The sequence below is a fragment of the Colletotrichum fioriniae genome, assembly GCF_027942845.1.
Source record: "Colletotrichum fioriniae strain IMI 355084 chromosome Unknown scaffold_5, whole genome shotgun sequence".
Taxonomy (NCBI): Eukaryota; Fungi; Ascomycota; class Sordariomycetes; order Glomerellales; family Glomerellaceae; genus Colletotrichum; species Colletotrichum fioriniae.
The window spans coordinates 2,753,754-2,771,169 of record NW_027076841.1 but is presented as its reverse complement, the minus strand read 5'-3'; the positions used below and the strand labels follow the sequence as shown (position 1 = coordinate 2,771,169).

At 53.5% G+C, this 17,416-nt stretch overlaps 4 protein-coding genes and 1 non-coding gene across 5 annotated transcripts; 4 read left to right on the top strand and 1 right to left on the bottom strand.

Moving 5' to 3' along the window:
* Positions 1–669: 669 nt before the first annotated feature.
* On the top strand, positions 670–1,604 carry tbp1 (TATA-binding protein (TBP); the record flags this gene model as incomplete). The annotated part of the gene is made up of 4 exons (XM_053189416.1): positions 670–920; positions 980–1,067; positions 1,123–1,537; positions 1,588–1,604. The coding sequence occupies 4 exons, from the start codon at positions 670–672 to the stop codon at positions 1,602–1,604; spliced, it is 771 nt and encodes a 256-aa protein (XP_053053404.1).
* Positions 1,605–2,551: 947 nt separating this feature from the next.
* On the bottom strand, positions 2,552–4,028 carry N0V96_005386 (uncharacterized protein; the record flags this gene model as incomplete). Its single annotated transcript, XM_065757388.1, has 2 exons — positions 2,552–3,223; positions 3,282–4,028. The coding sequence occupies 2 exons, from the start codon at positions 4,026–4,028 to the stop codon at positions 2,552–2,554; spliced, it is 1,419 nt and encodes a 472-aa protein (XP_065614157.1).
* A 1,142-nt stretch (positions 4,029–5,170) lies between these two features.
* Positions 5,171–5,269, top strand: N0V96_005385. Its single transcript has one exon. It is a non-coding gene; the product is annotated as a tRNA-Pro (tRNA).
* Positions 5,270–5,839: 570 nt separating this feature from the next.
* N0V96_005384 (uncharacterized protein) lies at positions 5,840–6,972 on the top strand (the record flags this gene model as incomplete). Its single annotated transcript, XM_053189414.2, has 6 exons — positions 5,840–5,842; positions 5,912–5,968; positions 6,137–6,152; positions 6,414–6,539; positions 6,617–6,829; positions 6,938–6,972. 6 exons carry the CDS (start codon positions 5,840–5,842, stop codon positions 6,970–6,972), a joined length of 450 nt encoding a protein of 149 aa, XP_053053402.2.
* Positions 6,973–11,089: 4,117 nt separating this feature from the next.
* Positions 11,090–13,612, top strand: N0V96_005383 (uncharacterized protein; the record flags this gene model as incomplete). Its single annotated transcript, XM_065757387.1, has 1 exon — positions 11,090–13,612. The coding sequence occupies one exon, from the start codon at positions 11,090–11,092 to the stop codon at positions 13,610–13,612; it is 2,523 nt and encodes an 840-aa protein (XP_065614156.1).
* Between the last annotated feature and the right edge of the window lie 3,804 nt (positions 13,613–17,416).

The following is a 17,416-nucleotide window of genomic DNA, read 5'->3' as shown; positions in this document are numbered from 1 at the left end:
GACATCGCACGCACCGTCGCCGAATAGAGACACCGTGCTTTGAACCGTGACGAGGTATCCAGAGACGTCGAGTTGATTGCTGGTATCTGGGTCATTCGCGACATCACCGAAGCGACGCCTACGAAACCCACGACCCTCTCGTCGACCTACCTCATTTGATCCATTTGCATCCCGTCCCCGCCGCTGTCAAAAGCTCGGCACTGATCGCAAAAAAGTCGCATCGCAAGATACTCGCGCATACCTACCTACTGTCCAGCAGACACTGTAGGGGAGACATTCATTTGTTCATCTCCAACAACTGGTATGCCCTCCTTCCTCTTCTTTCCTGTTCTGTCATGGTCGGCGTACCTTCCTCCATTTGCCTACGCATCTCTGTAGTGCTTTCCCATCAGAGCGGTGGGGCTGGCCGGTGCTTGTGATTGGCCCCCAACCTCTGAACATAAATAATCCTGCATCCTCTACGTTTCCAACACATCCCATCAACACAATATCGCCACGTCTAACACATCTTCACATTAATACAATATCACTTCACGATCGCAATTACTTGAAGCAGCGCTTCGTACTCTTTCATCACTACTACCATCGCTTTGAGACACGAGACTAATTCGCAAGACCTCAGATCTGCTCATATCCTCGGTTTCAGGCCATCATCCATAAATCGCAATCATGGAGGCGATTCAAACTCATCCCACGAGTGCGGCGCAGGCCAAGGCTTTCACCGCGCCTGGCTCCCTCTCGTTCCCCGGCGGCGCCCACGAGCTTCCTCCTCAGGCGAACGGCGATAAGGCGGCCGTCAATGGACAAATCCCTGTGCCCAACGGCCAGCAGCCTGCAAATGGTACCGGGGTGACACCCGCGACACCTGCTGCGACGCCGGCCGCGGCACAGGGTGGCAGTGGCTTGACTCCTACGTTGCAGTATGTATATCATGAGTGATCTCTTTTCTGCTCAATGAGGCTTATCTCGCCTACTCAAGGAACATCGTTGCCACGGTAAACTTGGATTGCCGCCTGGACCTCAAGACGATTGCCCTGCATGCGAGAAACGCAGAGTACAACCCCAAGGTGAGATAATATCTTTTTGACTCAATGTACATATCTGCTAACTCTGAAATCTTAGCGTTTCGCTGCCGTCATCATGCGTATTCGTGAGCCCAAGACCACTGCCCTGATCTTCGCTTCTGGCAAGATGGTCGTCACCGGTGCCAAGTCTGAGGATGATTCGAAGCTTGCGTCCCGCAAGTACGCCCGTATCATCCAGAAGCTTGGCTTCAATGCCAAGTTCACGGACTTCAAGATCCAGAACATTGTCGGCTCTTGCGATATCAAGTTCCCCATTCGCTTGGAGGGTCTCGCTTCGCGCCATCACAACTTCAGCTCTTACGAGCCTGAACTGTTCCCCGGTCTCATCTACCGCATGATTAAGCCCAAGATTGTGCTTCTTATCTTCGTCAGCGGCAAGATCGTCCTCACCGGTGCCAAGGTGCGAGAGGAGATCTACCAGGCATTCGAGATGATCTATCCCGTGCTTCAGGGTGAGTTCCTCCCCGCTCCCTCCGGTTTTCATCCACTAACCCTTCTCCAGATTTCCGCAAGGTCTAAACAGACCCTTGAACACAAGGATAGGTCATCGACCCAGTCGATGTACTACCACCACCATACACAAAACCACCGACTTTGTACGACTAGACAACTTTTTTTTCACGATACCACGAACTCTTTTCCGCACACAACCCCAAAAAAAAAATCGAGCGTCCGTCACCTGGCAATATGGCCGTGACACAAGTCACTGACGCCCGTTCTGCTCACTTCACATTTTTCCGCTGCATTGCATTGGCGTTGGTACAGGAGGTAACCTGGGCCGGAAATTTCCGGTCAGGTGGTTGATTCAAATGAAAAGAATAAGATTTCTCATTCCGCGGCACTACATAGACTGCTCGTGGCACCGTCGACGGCAGATGCGCAGGTCGACCTTGCCGTTCTTTAATGGACTCGACTTAGATGCATTGGGGTCTCAGACCGGATGGGGGATGAATAACGGGGATGGGACGTCTTGAAGTTGCCTCCTGGACAGTAGGTCGGGAGGGACTGCTGGTGGAAGGGGGAAACCGGTTTTGCAATGAACGTTGCCTAGTCTTAGGTGACTTCACCGATCACTCACGTCTTACTCTACGTTCAGTCTGCGAGTTTGATTGAGTTGATAAGTCGGCATTATCTTTGAGTACAATGCCAATACCCGGTTTCTATTATTCTTGACGCCCAAATCATATCAGCGAACAGTGACCTACGTAGGTATTGGCTGCGTATCTAGCATATTTATCAACATGATATATGTGATAGCAGACCAAGGACATTTGCCCATTTTTGGTTGCACTGATTTCACAACTACTCCCACGCATATCTCATCCTCTGTGATTCTCGATACTATTCCATGACTATACATTTTCAACAGCTCTATCTCTACGGTTGCTACATGGTATCTACCTACATTCAGCATGTACCTACATCGATATGAATGAACCCGGTTCGATGTGATGTTTCGCGCGTCACTACAACTTGGCTTGCTCCTGCTTCAGCAAAAGACCAGGGATACCCCCTCGGCTCCCGTCCTCCGTCATGATGTGCTCGTACAGGTCCGTCACGTCCGCCTTGCTCTTGACCTCCCTCCACCGCCACTTTTCGGTAAACACCTCGTCGCCGCGGCCCTCGAGGACGTTTACGATTTCGCGACCGAGCACAGGTAAAAACTTGAAGCCGTGGCCGCTGCCGCCGGTGGCGACGAAGAGGTTGCGGGCGGTGGGGTGGTGGCAGACGAGAAAGTCGCCCGTCTGGGTGTCGGTGTACCAGCACAGGCGGGTGTGGACAAAGGGGCGGTCGTGGATGGCGGGGATGGGGACGATGGTGCGGACTGCTTTGCGGAGGGCGGCGACGCCTTCGGCAGGGAACCTGAGGTTCGGGTCTGTGAGGTGGGTTGCGGGGAGGGAGACTGTTGACTTTGTCGAGGACGGTGTTAAGGGCGACGGGTGGGGGATGGCGGTCGGGTTGAGGTAGCCGAAGGCGTGGCGGGCCACTTTGAGTTGCAGTCCCGAGGGGGGAATCATGAAGAGGCCGGTGCTGAAGTTGAGGGTGACGGGCATCTTGCGGAGGACCTCGAGCTCGGATGGGGTGATGTCGATGTAGCCTACGGCCTGGCCCGTGGCGATGGCCCTGGCCGGAGAGGTCTACGAGGGCGCCGGTCCAGGCGCCGGCTGCGACGACGACGAGGTCGGCGGAGAGGACGGAGCCGTCCTGGAGGGTTGTGCCTGTGACGGTCGACTTATCGGGTGTGTAGTTGAGGCGGGTCGCGACGCCCGAGACGAAGGTGACGCGGTTGAGGGCCACGACTTTGCGCGCGAGGTAGGACATTGCGGCGCCGGCGTCGGCCCAGCCCGCGAGCGGGTTGATGTAGCCCCATGTACCTGGGGCCTCGGGGGTGCCGAGGTAGTCCTTGATGGCTGTAGGGGTGGGCAACTCCTTAATGATCTTGTCGCCGTCCTTGCCCGCCAGGGAGACGACGTTGTTGTAGCTTTCGCGGACGTATTCGAGCGAGGTCTTCTTGGCCTTTTGCTTGGCGTCGGCGTTGGTCTTTGCTGCTGACGCGGAGGAGGAGGTGGAAAAGTAAGAGGTCGAGGCGGTGGCGACGGGGTCAGCGACGAGGCAGAGGCCGGACTGGCTGTAGCGGCCCTCCGCGCCGAGGTCAGAAGGGTGGGAGGTCTTGCGCCATTCGGTCTGGGCCTCGGCGGCGAGGGTCGCGTAGGCCGGGTCGGCGTAGTCTGCGCGGATGATGCGGGAGGAGTCGACGGAGGCGGCGTCCTCGCTGGGGCCGGGGATCGGAGAGCGATCGAGGACTGTGATCTTTGTGGAGGCGTAGCGTGGGCGCTGGGCGAGCTCGTAGGCTGTGGTCAGGCCAAAGACACCGGAGCCGATGATGAGGATCGAGGAGGGTGCTGGCTCTGTCGCCGCTGCCGCCGCCGAGTCGGAGGGCATCTTTGGGGTCTCGTCTGGTGTTGATGTCTGTGGAGGGGCTATGTCGTGGAGGGAGTTTCGTATGCTATCGGGGCGGGTACCCGGCGCGGGAGCGGGAGGCAGGGAGATCACACGGAGTAGAGGTACTTTTGGAAACTTTCGAAGCCAAAGGGGCAGGAGAGAAACATTACCTTAAGAAATGCGACGGACAGGATAGGACGAAGAAATAATAGTGCGGGTCGATCTCTGGGAGTGGGAATTGGCGGTGCGGAAAGCTCACCGCACGCGGCCACACGTACGAGGAAAGGGCGTTATCGGAGGTCAAATTTTTTTTTTTTCCCTTTCCTCTGCTGGGGAGTCTGGGCTAGGATATCGAATGGGTGGGAGGTCGGTAGCGTCTCCCGACTCCCGGGGGTAAGGTAGGTCTCGCGTCGACTTGCTCGCTGGAAATGGCGTTGGCGGGGTCATTTCATCGGTGTATCGTAAGTTTTTCCTCACCCCCGGACGAGGGACAGACCTGGTAGTTTGTTGGAGTGCGGGCTTGCTTGGCGGGGGCGCCGACCGGTGTCTTTTTCTCCCATTTTCTGCCTTCCCCTGCGACCAAGAGTGGGATGGGGGAAGTCTGGAGGGGTCATCATGTAAGGTCAATGCCGTTGGTGGGGGGTTCCGCCAGTTGGGAATAGTCGGGATCGGTAAGGTTGGTTTGCAGGTCGGCCGACACTTGCATGAAGGGAAGGGTTTGGCGGTGGGTTAGGTGTTGCGGCAGTACGAGACGGACGTGGTCGCGTTGTTTTTCAACCTGGCTAAGGCTTGGCTTTTCCGATGTAGGCGACAGGTGTGTGGATGTGTTGGTTTTCTTTCTTCTCAAGAGGAGAACGATAATTGACGATAGCTGTGCTGCAGACCGTTGGTTGTCTTGGGCTTCACTCGGCGATGAGCGATGGTTGATGAAAGATAATCGACGTCATCCTTGCTGGCAATGTAATGGCGGGAAATGAAATCAGTGTGCTGGGCTTGTCGGGTTGAGCTCAAATAGCCGCCACTGTCCCCCGACTAAGATTGGAAAACTGCTTCGTTTCTCGTCTGTTGCACTCCCGATTCCAGGCTGGCGCGCCCGCGGTGTTAGGCTCGCTCGGGCAGGAAATTTTCATCTACCAATATCAGGCCCAATGGTCTAGAGGTATGATTCGCCCTTCGGGTTTTAAAACCCTTCAGCATAGCTTGAATGGGCGAGGCCCCGCGTTCGAATCGCGGTTGGGCCCCTGATAATATTTTTTGCCTTTTTTGCTATCCACACGATAATGATTTGATCTATGACGGACGTTCTGACGTAAAAGGCGTCGATACATTGCGAGGCTGAAGGAGAGGGAAGTAACAAACCAAGGAGATAGGAAAGCAAGTAGCAGAAACCAGGCACTCGAAGCCTGGAGCTGGACCGTGTCAAACAGAGGTACCATGTTCCACTATTGGTTGCCATGCATCGCCTGAGCACGCACAGCAAACACGACAGCAGGTCCAGTCAGATATCACATCACCACAAGGCTGACTTAATCATGACCGTTGGGCTTCTAAACAAGGAAACGTCGATGCAACCTGGACCATGGCCAGCCCAGCCCACCTCACTTGCTGCATAGTACGGCTCTTTGTACAAGACCGTATGAATCCTGTTGCTCTTCCCACCGCCCACACCGTGCGGGGTTCGTGGTCGCATCCCCGCTTTCAGCTGTCCCGCGCCGTCTTCCCTGTCTCAAACCACCTCTCATTCACCCAAATCTTTCTTCACAAACAAAATCCCGTCACCCAAAAAAAGACAACCACATATTAAAAAAAAGATGGTGAGATTCGGATCGCCAGTCTTGTATGAGAGACTATCAAAAGAGCTGCAGCTAACATATATTTGATAGGCTGCACAGTTGACTCAAGAGCAAAGGGCGCAATACAAGGAGGTGTTTGACCTCTTCGTAAGTTCACATTCACCCCTCCGAGCTCTCTCCGTCACTTGGGCGGCCTCAATGCCCCTCACTCCCCCTTTCCATCAGGCTGGCAGCGCATTGTGTAGAGCTTGCGCAATAAACTCCCTAAAACCTCAAATCAATCATCTTTACTGACGACTTGTTCGCGCGGAATAGGACAAGGATGGGACAGGTTAGTTTTATAGTCTCCCATGGACCCTTTATTTTTTTTGGTTTGCTTCGCCTCTTTCTATCGGCAAACTGGGGGGGGTCATTGAAACTCGACTTGAACCCTCTTTGGCAGGATGAGCGCGGGAAGAGGGGAGCTGGCTTAGACCCCTTTTATTTCCATCTCATCTTGCTCTTTTCATTTTACACCCTTCTTGTTTTATATGCGATACCTCTATTAATTTTGTTCCCATCCCATCAACGGAAATTGACATTGGCCCTGCAGGTGACATCACCGCCCAGGAGCTTGGCGAGGTGATGAGGTCCCTGGGCCTCAACCCCAGCGACACCGAGTTGAACGACATGGTCAACGAGGTCGACGCCGACAACAACGGCACCATTGACTTCAACGGTGAGTTCGAATCACTTCCGCCCTCCACAAAACCCCCCTTTCCCTCTGGGACATATGCTGACGGACTTTCTCTCCAGAGTTCCTTAACTTGATGGCGCAAAAGGTGCAGGTCGGCGATGCCGAGGAGGAGCTCAAGAATGCTTTCAAGGTGTTTGACCGCGACGGCAGCGGCACCATCTCGGCCGAGGAGCTGCGCCACGTGCTCACCTCGCTCGGTGAGAACATGACTGCGGCCGAGATTGATGAGATGATTCAAATGGCCGACAAGGATGGCGATGGATCAATTGACTGTGAGATAACCCTCATTTCATTTCCTCCTCTATCCCTCAGCTCCAACCTAGCTAGCATAGCTGTATTGAGGGAAGTGGTTGATGTATACTGACTTTCCATTTCCATAGACGACGAGTTTGCCTCGATCATGATGAGAGAGTAAAAGAAAAGGAAAGAAAAAGGGGGGGTTGTGGATTTCTTGGCGATGATATCCATCGTTCAGTATTTTGTTTCTTTGGGTTTCTGGTCCGCTTATGTGGGTAGAGCGAAATCTGCCTAGTTTCTCTTTGGGCCTATGGGTTGGTCTCAACATCTCGATACTCTCATGATGTGGGATCTTGGAATGATCGACAACAAAAACAGCTCGTGTCCCCTTTTTTTGGTTTTCGTGATCGATCTCCCTTCAGGTGTGGCACGTCAATGTTCTTGACGCTGAGCGCAGAAAGGCTATTTCATATGATTAAGGTGAGGAAGTACTAATGTCGCATCGTAATGTTACATGTATTCGAGGTTGTTGAATACCGACATCGCTCGACTGGCTTGTACTTCTCAGGCTACCACGGCGCATCATGGCATACCCCCGTCCTAGGCTCACTTGTCGAAGTTCAATAGGGGTTGCTTAGCAGCTAGATCTCACAGCGGTACGAAAACAATCTGCGGTGATTATGATTTATGAATTCATTTGTTTATCCGACTTGCAGGACGGATAACAGTACGCATCTCGATCAAGGATTCCTCGACTCTCCAGCAGTGATGCACCGACACCCTATCACTTCATTTCAAACCAGCTCGGTTCCAAGAAGCGTTTTCTTCGTAAACCAACAGCTGGGCCCCTTAAGCCACATCTTAGTACAAAAGCCCCCAAGTTACAAGGGCATCTTGCTTTTACCCAGCATATTCCGAACTGACCCTGGCCTCGGTATCGCATCCTATTGATCAGCACCTTTCCTCCGATTGTTCCACAGAACCTTGAGAATGGGATTGTTCTATAACCATGTGTTTATTCTCAGTGAGTGACAGAAGACCAAAGTGCGGGTGTGCTGGATATCCTGAGGATAGGTAGGCGTATTGATCACCGAATTCGGTCCCCAATGTCAAGGAGGAATGATTGCCGGTCAAGTCCCCCGAGTAAGACGGAGATTGCTTCCCTTGATGATGAAGGCTTCGTATGAGCAGATAAGATGTAATTCTCTCAACAAGGTTGACCATGAGCGCAAGAAGCTATGCGTTCTCATTGCGTTCTTCGTGTTTCAATGCGTTTTTCGACACCTGTGACAGGGGACAAGCCGGGTGTCCTCGAGCTCAATACATCAATTCTGATGGACTCTGAATACATGCACCGTGTCAGTTCTTGGACTTTCATACCACAATGTCCGGCCAAATCGTAGGAGAGCTGAAGCGAAGCACCGGCACGTCGTTTCCGCGTGTGTTGAGTGACCTAGCACGCCACAGGTACTGTCAGAGAATAATAATTGGCATTTCTGTCTGATACTGCCGCCGCAGAAGCAGAAATGAAAGTCGTATGGGGTGGCGGTAGTCGAATAGGAGGCTGGAGCAGAGGTTGTCCGAGGGAGATGGTCAACTTGAACGCCAATCTTGAGTCCAAGAAGACTGCTGATGTAGTAGAAGCTGAGTCTTATCTTGAAGACGGATGTCGATGTCGGCACCGAGACTGAACATGAGGAGCCACAGATGAAGCCGGTCTCAGTATCTGATGTAGAAACAGCTGTTGGAGGTGTCAGTGGAGGGTTTCTGCGGGTAGTTGAAGCCAAAGCCAGAACTAGAACTTACCACAGCAACCAGGATTGAAAGTTCCCGCCAATATTCTTCTCTTCTTTTTCCGAGGCTTCCACAGGCTTTGGAGCAGCCAGGCATGTCCGCAGTTTGGCAGTCAGGCCAGCCCGCAGGGAGTATAAAGGCCGGTCTTCTGTCCTCGTTTGAACTTTAGAGAGGCAGTATTGCCGGAGGATAAAGTTTGGCGGTCTGCTCGGTATTGCCAGAGGATAGCCATCAGTCTGTCGATATGGTTTCGTCTACCCAGCCGGCCAGGCTTGCAACTAGAGTATGGCTCAGTCGCTCATCGCTCTCTCTCTCTCTCTCTCTATCGCTCCAGCTTATTCATTCTGTATCCTCGGGAAATACAAGAGGGTTATGACGCTCATGAGAGCGTTATTGCCGGAGGATAAAGAGGTATTATAAGAGTACTGTTAAATATAAGAGGGGGGGTTAAGAATTAACGAAAGTAAGGGAAAAGGACCCTCTCAACCTGCTGGCGCAGGAAAATAAAACATGATAAAAACCACACCCAAAGGGCAAAAAAAGAAAACACCAGGGAGGGCGGCTGGTCCAGGAGTTGTCGGTATACGACGAGGGATACGAAGGGGGGGAGGAAGGCGAGGACAGGCCGAAGCCACTGGCGGAGGGTGTCGCGGAGGGAACGGGGGCGATGGACGTGGATGATGAGGACGGGAGCCCCAACCCTGGTACTGGAAGAGGGAGGCTGGGCGGGAGAGAAGACGGAGGGATGGTCTGTTGAAGGGGTGGAGGTTGGCCGGTTGTGGGCAGAGCCCACAGACGTATCGATTGTGAGTCTTGGTCGTGTCATCTATACAGTGTTAGCATAAATTCATTGTGCTGTAGAAGAAGAAATAGACAAAGTTGTTATTGAAGCTGTCTGCAATCATTGCCTTACCTTGGTTGTTCTGACGTGGTTGGGGAGAGAGAAGAGTTCATGAAATCACAACAAGCAGAAAACTCCGAATACACCAAGGCCTCATGTCCGAGGCGTGAGCCTTCCTTCTATGAAGTTTTGAGCGTAATTTCCTCTGTAGGGCTTCTTTCAAAAAGAATACAGGAACGATGTTATCGACTGGACTATCATTTATTGTTTGTAGACTGCTACCTGCCTCCCGAACGTTCATCTATGACCGAAACCATTCAAGAACGAGGGAGTATGGCCCTATAGAGCTAGCACTTATGCCGGCAACTACCCATGTTACGCTCAGGCTACCATTGTGGCTCGGCTTTGATTGGAATCACCACATCTTGATGTTTTGGTTGATCCCAAAAGGAAGCCGCGTGTGGTGGTTCGGTTCTCCATGACCAGACGGCTTGATCTTGATGAATCAAGAACCCCATATCCATCCCGTTTATATCTTTCACTTCCACGACAAGTTTAGCCCTCCATTTAGGGTCAGGGGAATCGTCTTGGAATCCAATCTGGCCCTCCCAATTTCCCCAAGGATTCTTGTTGCGCTCTTTTTCCCATCTTGAGTATTCACTCCAATGAGTGACCAAGATGCGATATTGGAGGCGCCAGAAGTCGAAGATGCTGTAAATGAATTGAAGAAACCAATTGTCGAAGAAGATGGTTCGTTGAACAAAGCTTTCCCGCCACTGCATGAATTCATCAATGGTGTCTACCCGCGGTTGGAGATATTCCCTGCTTGGAGGTGTCGGTCCGCGTTGAGAAGCTGTGTGGTACATTAATCTCATCCAGTCGGTGCGTGCTATGAGCTCGAATGGACGGGTGGGACCTCCATGTCCTTCTTCCTGGACGTGCTGGGAAAGAACGTCGTTCGAGTTGGCTGCGTTCATGTTGTTGAGATGTATGGCAGGGTCCATCTTGGAATTGCAAGGGTGTGATGTATTGACTCTTGATCGGATGCGGTGCTGCCGCAGATATAGAGAAAGATGTGACAGGGGAGGGCTAGTCGTATCGGTTAGTATCTCTGTCGTCGAAAGGGGTTCGGGGCAGGCATTATTACGAGAGTACTGGGATGGAGAAGGTGATGTGGTGACATGTCAAAAGTCAGGTTCTGTCGCAGGTGCATCCTTCTTTATATTCAAGAGAACACCGCAACTCCATAAGCTACTGCCTAGATTACATGGCGCCCCATGGTGTGTCATCCGCAGGGGTTCTTCGTGGCTTGAAGCATCCGCTGAAGATGCGAACTTAATATCACATCGCATCGTATCAGCAAGTAGACCGCAGGGTGAAGTACACAAAAGGTGCGAAGTCAGGAAAGTGTGGCTCAATATGGGTCAAGCCACAGCAGAAAGTGGCAGTGAACAGGGCAGTGCGAGGATTCCATGTGCCTCCTTCCAACACGGTGCACACCGCGACAGGTCCACGGACACACTTACAGAGCGCTCCGCCGAACTTCTACAACTTCACGAATACCGCCAAGTGCGATCTTCGACTACGCGCCTCCCGAACCCGGAAGATTCCCAACGACGCTGACTATGCGACAAGAAGCTTCACAGCTATACCGGTAGCGATGTCATCGGCAAAAGACCTCGTCGAATTTCCCGACGTGGAGGCGAAGCTCCAGAAACCACCCAAGCAATCCGCATTCGAGAAACAGAGAGCCGAAGCCGAAGCTAAAAAGGCCCGCGAGGCTGCCGAGACCGCCGCGGTATACCAGGACTTTGTCAAGAGTTTTGACCACGATGATGACGACGACCCGAGAACCGGCCGGTTTGGCTCGATGCCTTCACAAAGACCCCAGCCCAAGGTCCCTGGATTTGGCGGCGCTCCGTTGGGCGCATCTGCACCATCTAGGCGACACTTTGGCGCATCCAATCCCAAGAGCGGCCCAGGTAGTCTAGGTCCTACACCGAGCTTCAAGAGCGGTCCGGGAAGCTTGGGACCTCCGCCTGGCTCGCTTGGAAGGAAGAGGGGTTTCGACGCATACCGGCAGGAGAGGGACAGAGGTGGCAGGCTCGAGTTCGAAGAAAGGGAGGAACCGAGTTCGGTTGCCAAGGTCTTCCACAACAGTGACGATGAGGACGAAGCCAAGTCAGACTCGAGAGCCGAGGAAGTCGTTGTGGCTAGACCCACGTTACGTCTTTCTCAGCTGCCGCCTGGAACATCGCCTGCCTTCATCAAGTCACTGATCCCGACAAGCCTTAATGTCGAACACGTGAAGATTTTACCGCCTATGGGACCTTCGGGCACGGAGAAGAAATGCGCCGTGGCCATTGTCACACTATCGCCAGATACGCCGGCAACAGAACTGGATGCAGTCGTGAGCTCGCTACAAAATCGCTACCTGGGTTACGGCTGTTACTTGTCGTTGCACCGGCATCTGTCCTCAACAGTAGCAACCGCGGCAACATCGACTCTGGGTGGCACATCTGCCGGATCCCAGCCTTTTGGTGCCAAGCCTGTATCACAGCCGACGGCACCCGGTAATGCGACAACACAGCATGCCTTCCATCGAGGCTTTGCGCCGCCAACCTCGTATGGCCCAAATATCGGTGGATCAATTAATCGGAGCAGTATTCTTCACGTGCCTGTCAAGCCTCCAAATGATGTAAAGATGGTACACCTCATCAATAGGACCATCGAGTCGGTTCTAGAGCACGGCGTGGAGTTTGAGGCTTTGCTCATGAGCCGCCCCGAGGTTCAACGGGAGGAGAAATGGGCTTGGATTTGGGACGCTCGCAGCGAAGGAGGTATCTGGTACCGATGGCGATTATGGGAGATCGTCACAGGAGCGTCTGCTCGGAGCAACAAGGGAAGGTATCTACCGCTTTTCGACGGCAGCCATGCCTGGAAAGCCCCAGAGAAAGGTCTGCCGTTCGAATTCGTCACAGAACTAGATGAGTTCGTATCCGACTCGGAGTATAACTCCTCAGACGACGAGGACTTTGACGGGGAGAACCGCGAGAACCAGGCTCAGGGGCCTGAGGCAGAGGCTACCTTCCTGAACCCCCTCGACAAAGCAAAGCTTACCCATCTCTTATCACGTTTGCCTACAACTTTATCCAAGATTCGGAAAGGAGATGTCGCCCGAGTGACAGCGTTCGCACTTACGCACGCAAGCCGGGGTGCCAAAGAGGTCGTCGACATGATCGTCTCGAACGTCGAGAAGCCCTTTGCACTAACGGCGGCCAACCCAGAGTTTCAGTCGAATGGCAAAGAGAAGGGAAGACAAAGGGACGATTCAGAACCGCCTGAAGCTGAGCCAGAAGAGAAAGCCGAGAAGGAAGGCCCTGACACCAGCGGCGCAAGCCTCGTGGGCCTATACGTTGTCAGCGACGTGCTATCCGCCTCCTCTAGTAGCGGTATCCAGCGTGCTTGGCGGTATCGACAAATCTTCGAAGGAGCACTCAAAGAGCGCAACATCTTTGAAGGTCTGGGGCTGATGGCCGAGAAGCTAAACTGGGGCCGACTGCGGGCTGAGAAGTGGAAACGAAGCGTTGGTCTAGTACTGAGCCTCTGGGAAGGCTGGTGTGTCTTTCCGACGGAGAGTCAGGAGCTGTTTGCCAAAACGTTTGAAAACCCGCCTTCTTCAAAGACACAAGAGCAGATGGAAGATGACGCAGCCAAGAAGGGTAGATGGAAGGTGGTTGAGAAGACCTCGATGCCGGTCGCTGATGTTGCCACAACGGGTAACCTTGATCAGAGAGCGCCACAGCCAACAGCTGACAAGGAGGAGGAGGAGGATGTCGAAGGCGAACCAATGGACGAGGAAGATGTTGCCGGTGAACCCATGGAAGAGGACGATGTCATGGGCGAACCAATGAGCGAGGAGGATGTGGAGGGTGAGCCCATGGTGGATGATGATGTCGAGGGGGAGCCGATGGAAGAGGACGCAACCGAAACGGCAAAGGATCAGTCACCGTCAGACGAGGCCAGCAGCAAGGTAGAAGGAGCGGCAGAGACCGCGAAGACTGACGGCGCCCCCACTGTCGGACGTTTGCAATTATCAACCCAGCCGAAGGGACAGCCCCGGAAAAGGATGAGAGCAGTGGACATGTTTGCTGACTCTGGAGATTCGGATGAGGGAAACTAAGCGCGCGTGGCGGACGCAGGCGCTGGTCCTTGAAAGAAGCCAAGACGACACCAGGGGCGAGACGGCGGGCTTGGACGATTGATAAAAACTGCTCACCCTATGAAGATCCAGGGTTTATCTGAAGAATAGTATTGTAAACGCATGTGTCTTGACTGGGCCGTGAGCGGGACGGGGTATATGTGGGAGGGGGATATGGCAGCCGTCCTGCAGAAGGACGACGGGGCGGCCGTCCAAGTTTGGGCTGCCCGATGCCGCTTAGAGAGAGCGCGGCATGGCAATGCATAAAGGGTGATGGGCAGACAAGTCCATACGGATGGATATATGAAAGGGACGAGATATGACGGCATAAGTGAAGCGTCGGTTGGCGGGTTCACCTTGGCGTGGAGGAGACGGCAGTGATCATTGACACTACAGAAGATATCTATGAGAGCCGGCTATGTATTATAGGTATGTATCTTTTTCTTGCCCTGAGCAAAGATATCTAGCCCTGCGCAGAGGTTGCGGCGGCGGAGAATGAAGAGAGAAGCCGTCTTAGTGCCAACAACACAAGCACAACATGTTACATCACAAGTGTCCACCTTGGGGTACCTTTTTTCGGAGCGCTACTTCTGCACAGCCATGGATACGCATTCTTCGTGTGAAGCGGTTTCTTGTTGGGTAGGCTCGTAGAAAAAGAGAGAGAGAGGGGTGGTGCTCGTTCGACGACCGTCTCGTTGTGAATTTTTGGTGGTGCTGCCCGGACCCGGCCAATCAAAACTTGCTCACTTCCCTTGCCTCTCGAGCCTCTGACGGTGGAGTATGTAGTCGGTGTTTTTTTCTTACTTGCTCGCTCCCACCCTCCTTACGGTGACTACGGTCTCTCTCGCGTTTTCGTTCACAAGTTTTTTTTTTTTTGGTCCCCGCGCTCGAATTTCCTGATCTAGAGCGCCTGGCCGTGGGGATACGCATTCTTTTATGGGTGCCTTCGGAATGCTCTGAGCTTTTGGGAAATCCGTGGCGCGATATCCGTGCGGGTTTGTCTTTGGGGTGTGTGTGTGTGTGTGTGTGGACGACTAACACGGGAGGATAGCGGACTACCTCAATGAACCGTGAAACCCCGTGACAGGACATTGAATCGGATCAAGTCGTACAAAGTATCGATGTCCAAAGTACTTTACATAGTAGGCAATAGAAGTTCCGACATTTGATAGGTGACCTGATTCCCGGCCTGGAGGGGAGCCCGAGTCTGGGCAGACCGCGGACTCGGCACCGACTCGCGGGAGTGTGAGGAGGAGCCCAGTCAGACGGTCAGCCGTAATGTGTGAGTAAGGGTGAATGTGAGCGTGAGCGCGCGTGTGGTCGCACAGGATCTCAGAGTCTGGACCCTTGATTGTTGTACCTTATAGTTCCCATGATGATGGAGCTTTCGGTCGATATGAGGATACGACGACATGTCAAGATGCAAGAATGGCATGAAGAAGAAATGTGGCCGAGAATGCCTGGACTGCGTACCGTCACACTTCTCATGTACTGTGTAGAAGAGAGAGACTAGGTACGGAGAGTAAAGGGAAACGGGGAACTCGGTACTAAACGGCGATCCAGAGTTAGCTTCTTATCGAGTTGGGCAGCGTATCCCGGTAGAAGAAGAGAGAGAGAGAGAGCACGCGGCTTTATTCTCATAGCCGGGAGCTTTTGTCTTGCTAGTCAGCCACATCTCTCTCACGTCTTTCTTTCTTCTCCCTTTTTCCGATGCGATGCGACATGTCTTATGCTGGTAGGCATTATATCTAGCAGCTTTACTGTGAGGGAGATGGACGCTCGGGGCGCTTCTGCGGCGAACGCCATGTCAACGTGGGAAGCGCGCCGCCTCCAGCCGGTAGATTACGGGCTTGAGGTAAAGTCCCAACCGCGCGCCCCGGCTTACCATTCTAAGCAGACGCAGAAATCACTGGGTTGGCCCTGCTATTGTATTGAATAACGTGCCTTAGAGTTGGTTAGAAAGTTTGCCGTTAAAAAAAAAAAAAAAAAACAAACTTGCTCCGAACAGAGTGAGGAAGAGAGATGGATAGTCAGGACCATCGACCTACAGTCATCTCATGTTCAATTCTGAGGAGGTATTGAAGTAGGCAGTGAAATACCATGGGCATGACTGGGCTCCGGTTGTAAGACGAGGTTGAGGTGGCATAGCCGGAAAGGGTATCTGTGTATGTACCTGTCCAGCGGTTCTAGTGTACGGACAGACATGGCATGCCGTCTGTGATAAGAGCTGCAGACAGGACTACTCTTCCCGCCTGGGCTTTCATTACATGTACTGATGTAAGCATGCTCTTCACGACCTACGCGTAGGCACTGAGCATTCAGTTCTAGGTATCTGTGCCCTCAATGAATGGTCTTTGTAATCCATGTGTCGAGTATCCGAGCAAGGCAGAATGTGAACCAGGCGGCGGCGGAAGGCGAGCGAGGCATGTAATAAACCCCCGCACGTGGGGCTGTTTCGATGCGCTACCGGGATGCCGTCCCTCACCTGGCTCGCTCACCCCCCTCCCGCCCGCCGCGTCCCCATCCACTGCCCACGCCCACCGCCGCCGTCCACTGCTCGTGCTTCTCTTGGGCGTCCCCTCTTGCCGCTGCGGGCTGCTGGCTGGGGGCTCGGAACTGGAACTCACCTTCACAGGTAGGACATCGAGCATAGGGGCCGCTAGTGCTGGTCAGGGACCCAAGGCTACCCGAGAGGAGGCAAGTGCCTACCTACCTGTATGAGGTGGTTCAATGGTTGTGACTCTTGCTGAATTCGGATCGGGGGAAGGAGTGAGTAAGTAAGAGAGAGAGAGAGAGGAAAGAAGGGACCTGCCTTGACTGCTCTTCAAGTACCTGCCTAAAGGTACCTTAACTCGACTCAAGCAGGTGCTGCTGGTGTTGTTCCTTCCTCAGTCAACAGGGGACTATCCGTACAGGCCAGACCCCGTCTCCCCCCGACGCCGACGTCCTTTCTCACCTCAAACGGTCCACTGGGCTGTTTCCTGTTCCCATGGACCGTCGCTGTTTCTGCCCTCGCTGCTAACCCGCCTTTGTGACTTTGTCTTCCCTGACCACCACCTCATCCCTCCACCTCGCACTACACTACGGATACCTAACCTTGGGTGCCAGGACAGCTAAGGTAAAAGGTAGCAACGATTCCACTGCTTTGCCGACCCGGTGCTTCTCTCAGAGTCCAGTCTGCTTTTTGCTTTCCATTTCATTCAATACCCAGAAACCTGCCCTTCCTTACCAACCCCCCCGGGCCCCCTTTGCGCGCAGCTTTAAACCTCTTCACGCTCGAAACGCCGCTCGTTTCTCTCGCCAATCCCCAGCCCTTTCAATCCCGCATTCCTCACTTCGACATCGTTACCGAATTGCTTTGCGCTGGAAGCCCCGACGACTCATCTTACCGCCGGCGCCCCCTCAACCATCACATGGCCTTTCTGGCCCGCTGAGCCGATTTCACCCAACGTTGCCGAATACACAGCTTGCTTGCCTGAGTCGCAAACAAGCCCACCAGAGAGACCGACCAGCAGCGACCGCGAACCATACGAACGACCAGAACCCAAACTCGACGAACGCCGCCGCCGCACCTTGAGAGCTGGCTCCCGCCTTCATGTTCCACGCCGCCGCTCACTCCCACCGTCCGAGGTCTATTGGAGCCGAAGCCTGAGCGAGCGACATTCATCGCAGCTTTTACTTTTTGCAATTACCCTTTTTCGACAAGCCTGTAGACTCTACCGCAACTTGAAAGATTGCCAAAACTTCTTCCCGCTCTCACGTATCACAGCAACCTTGAGAGCCCAC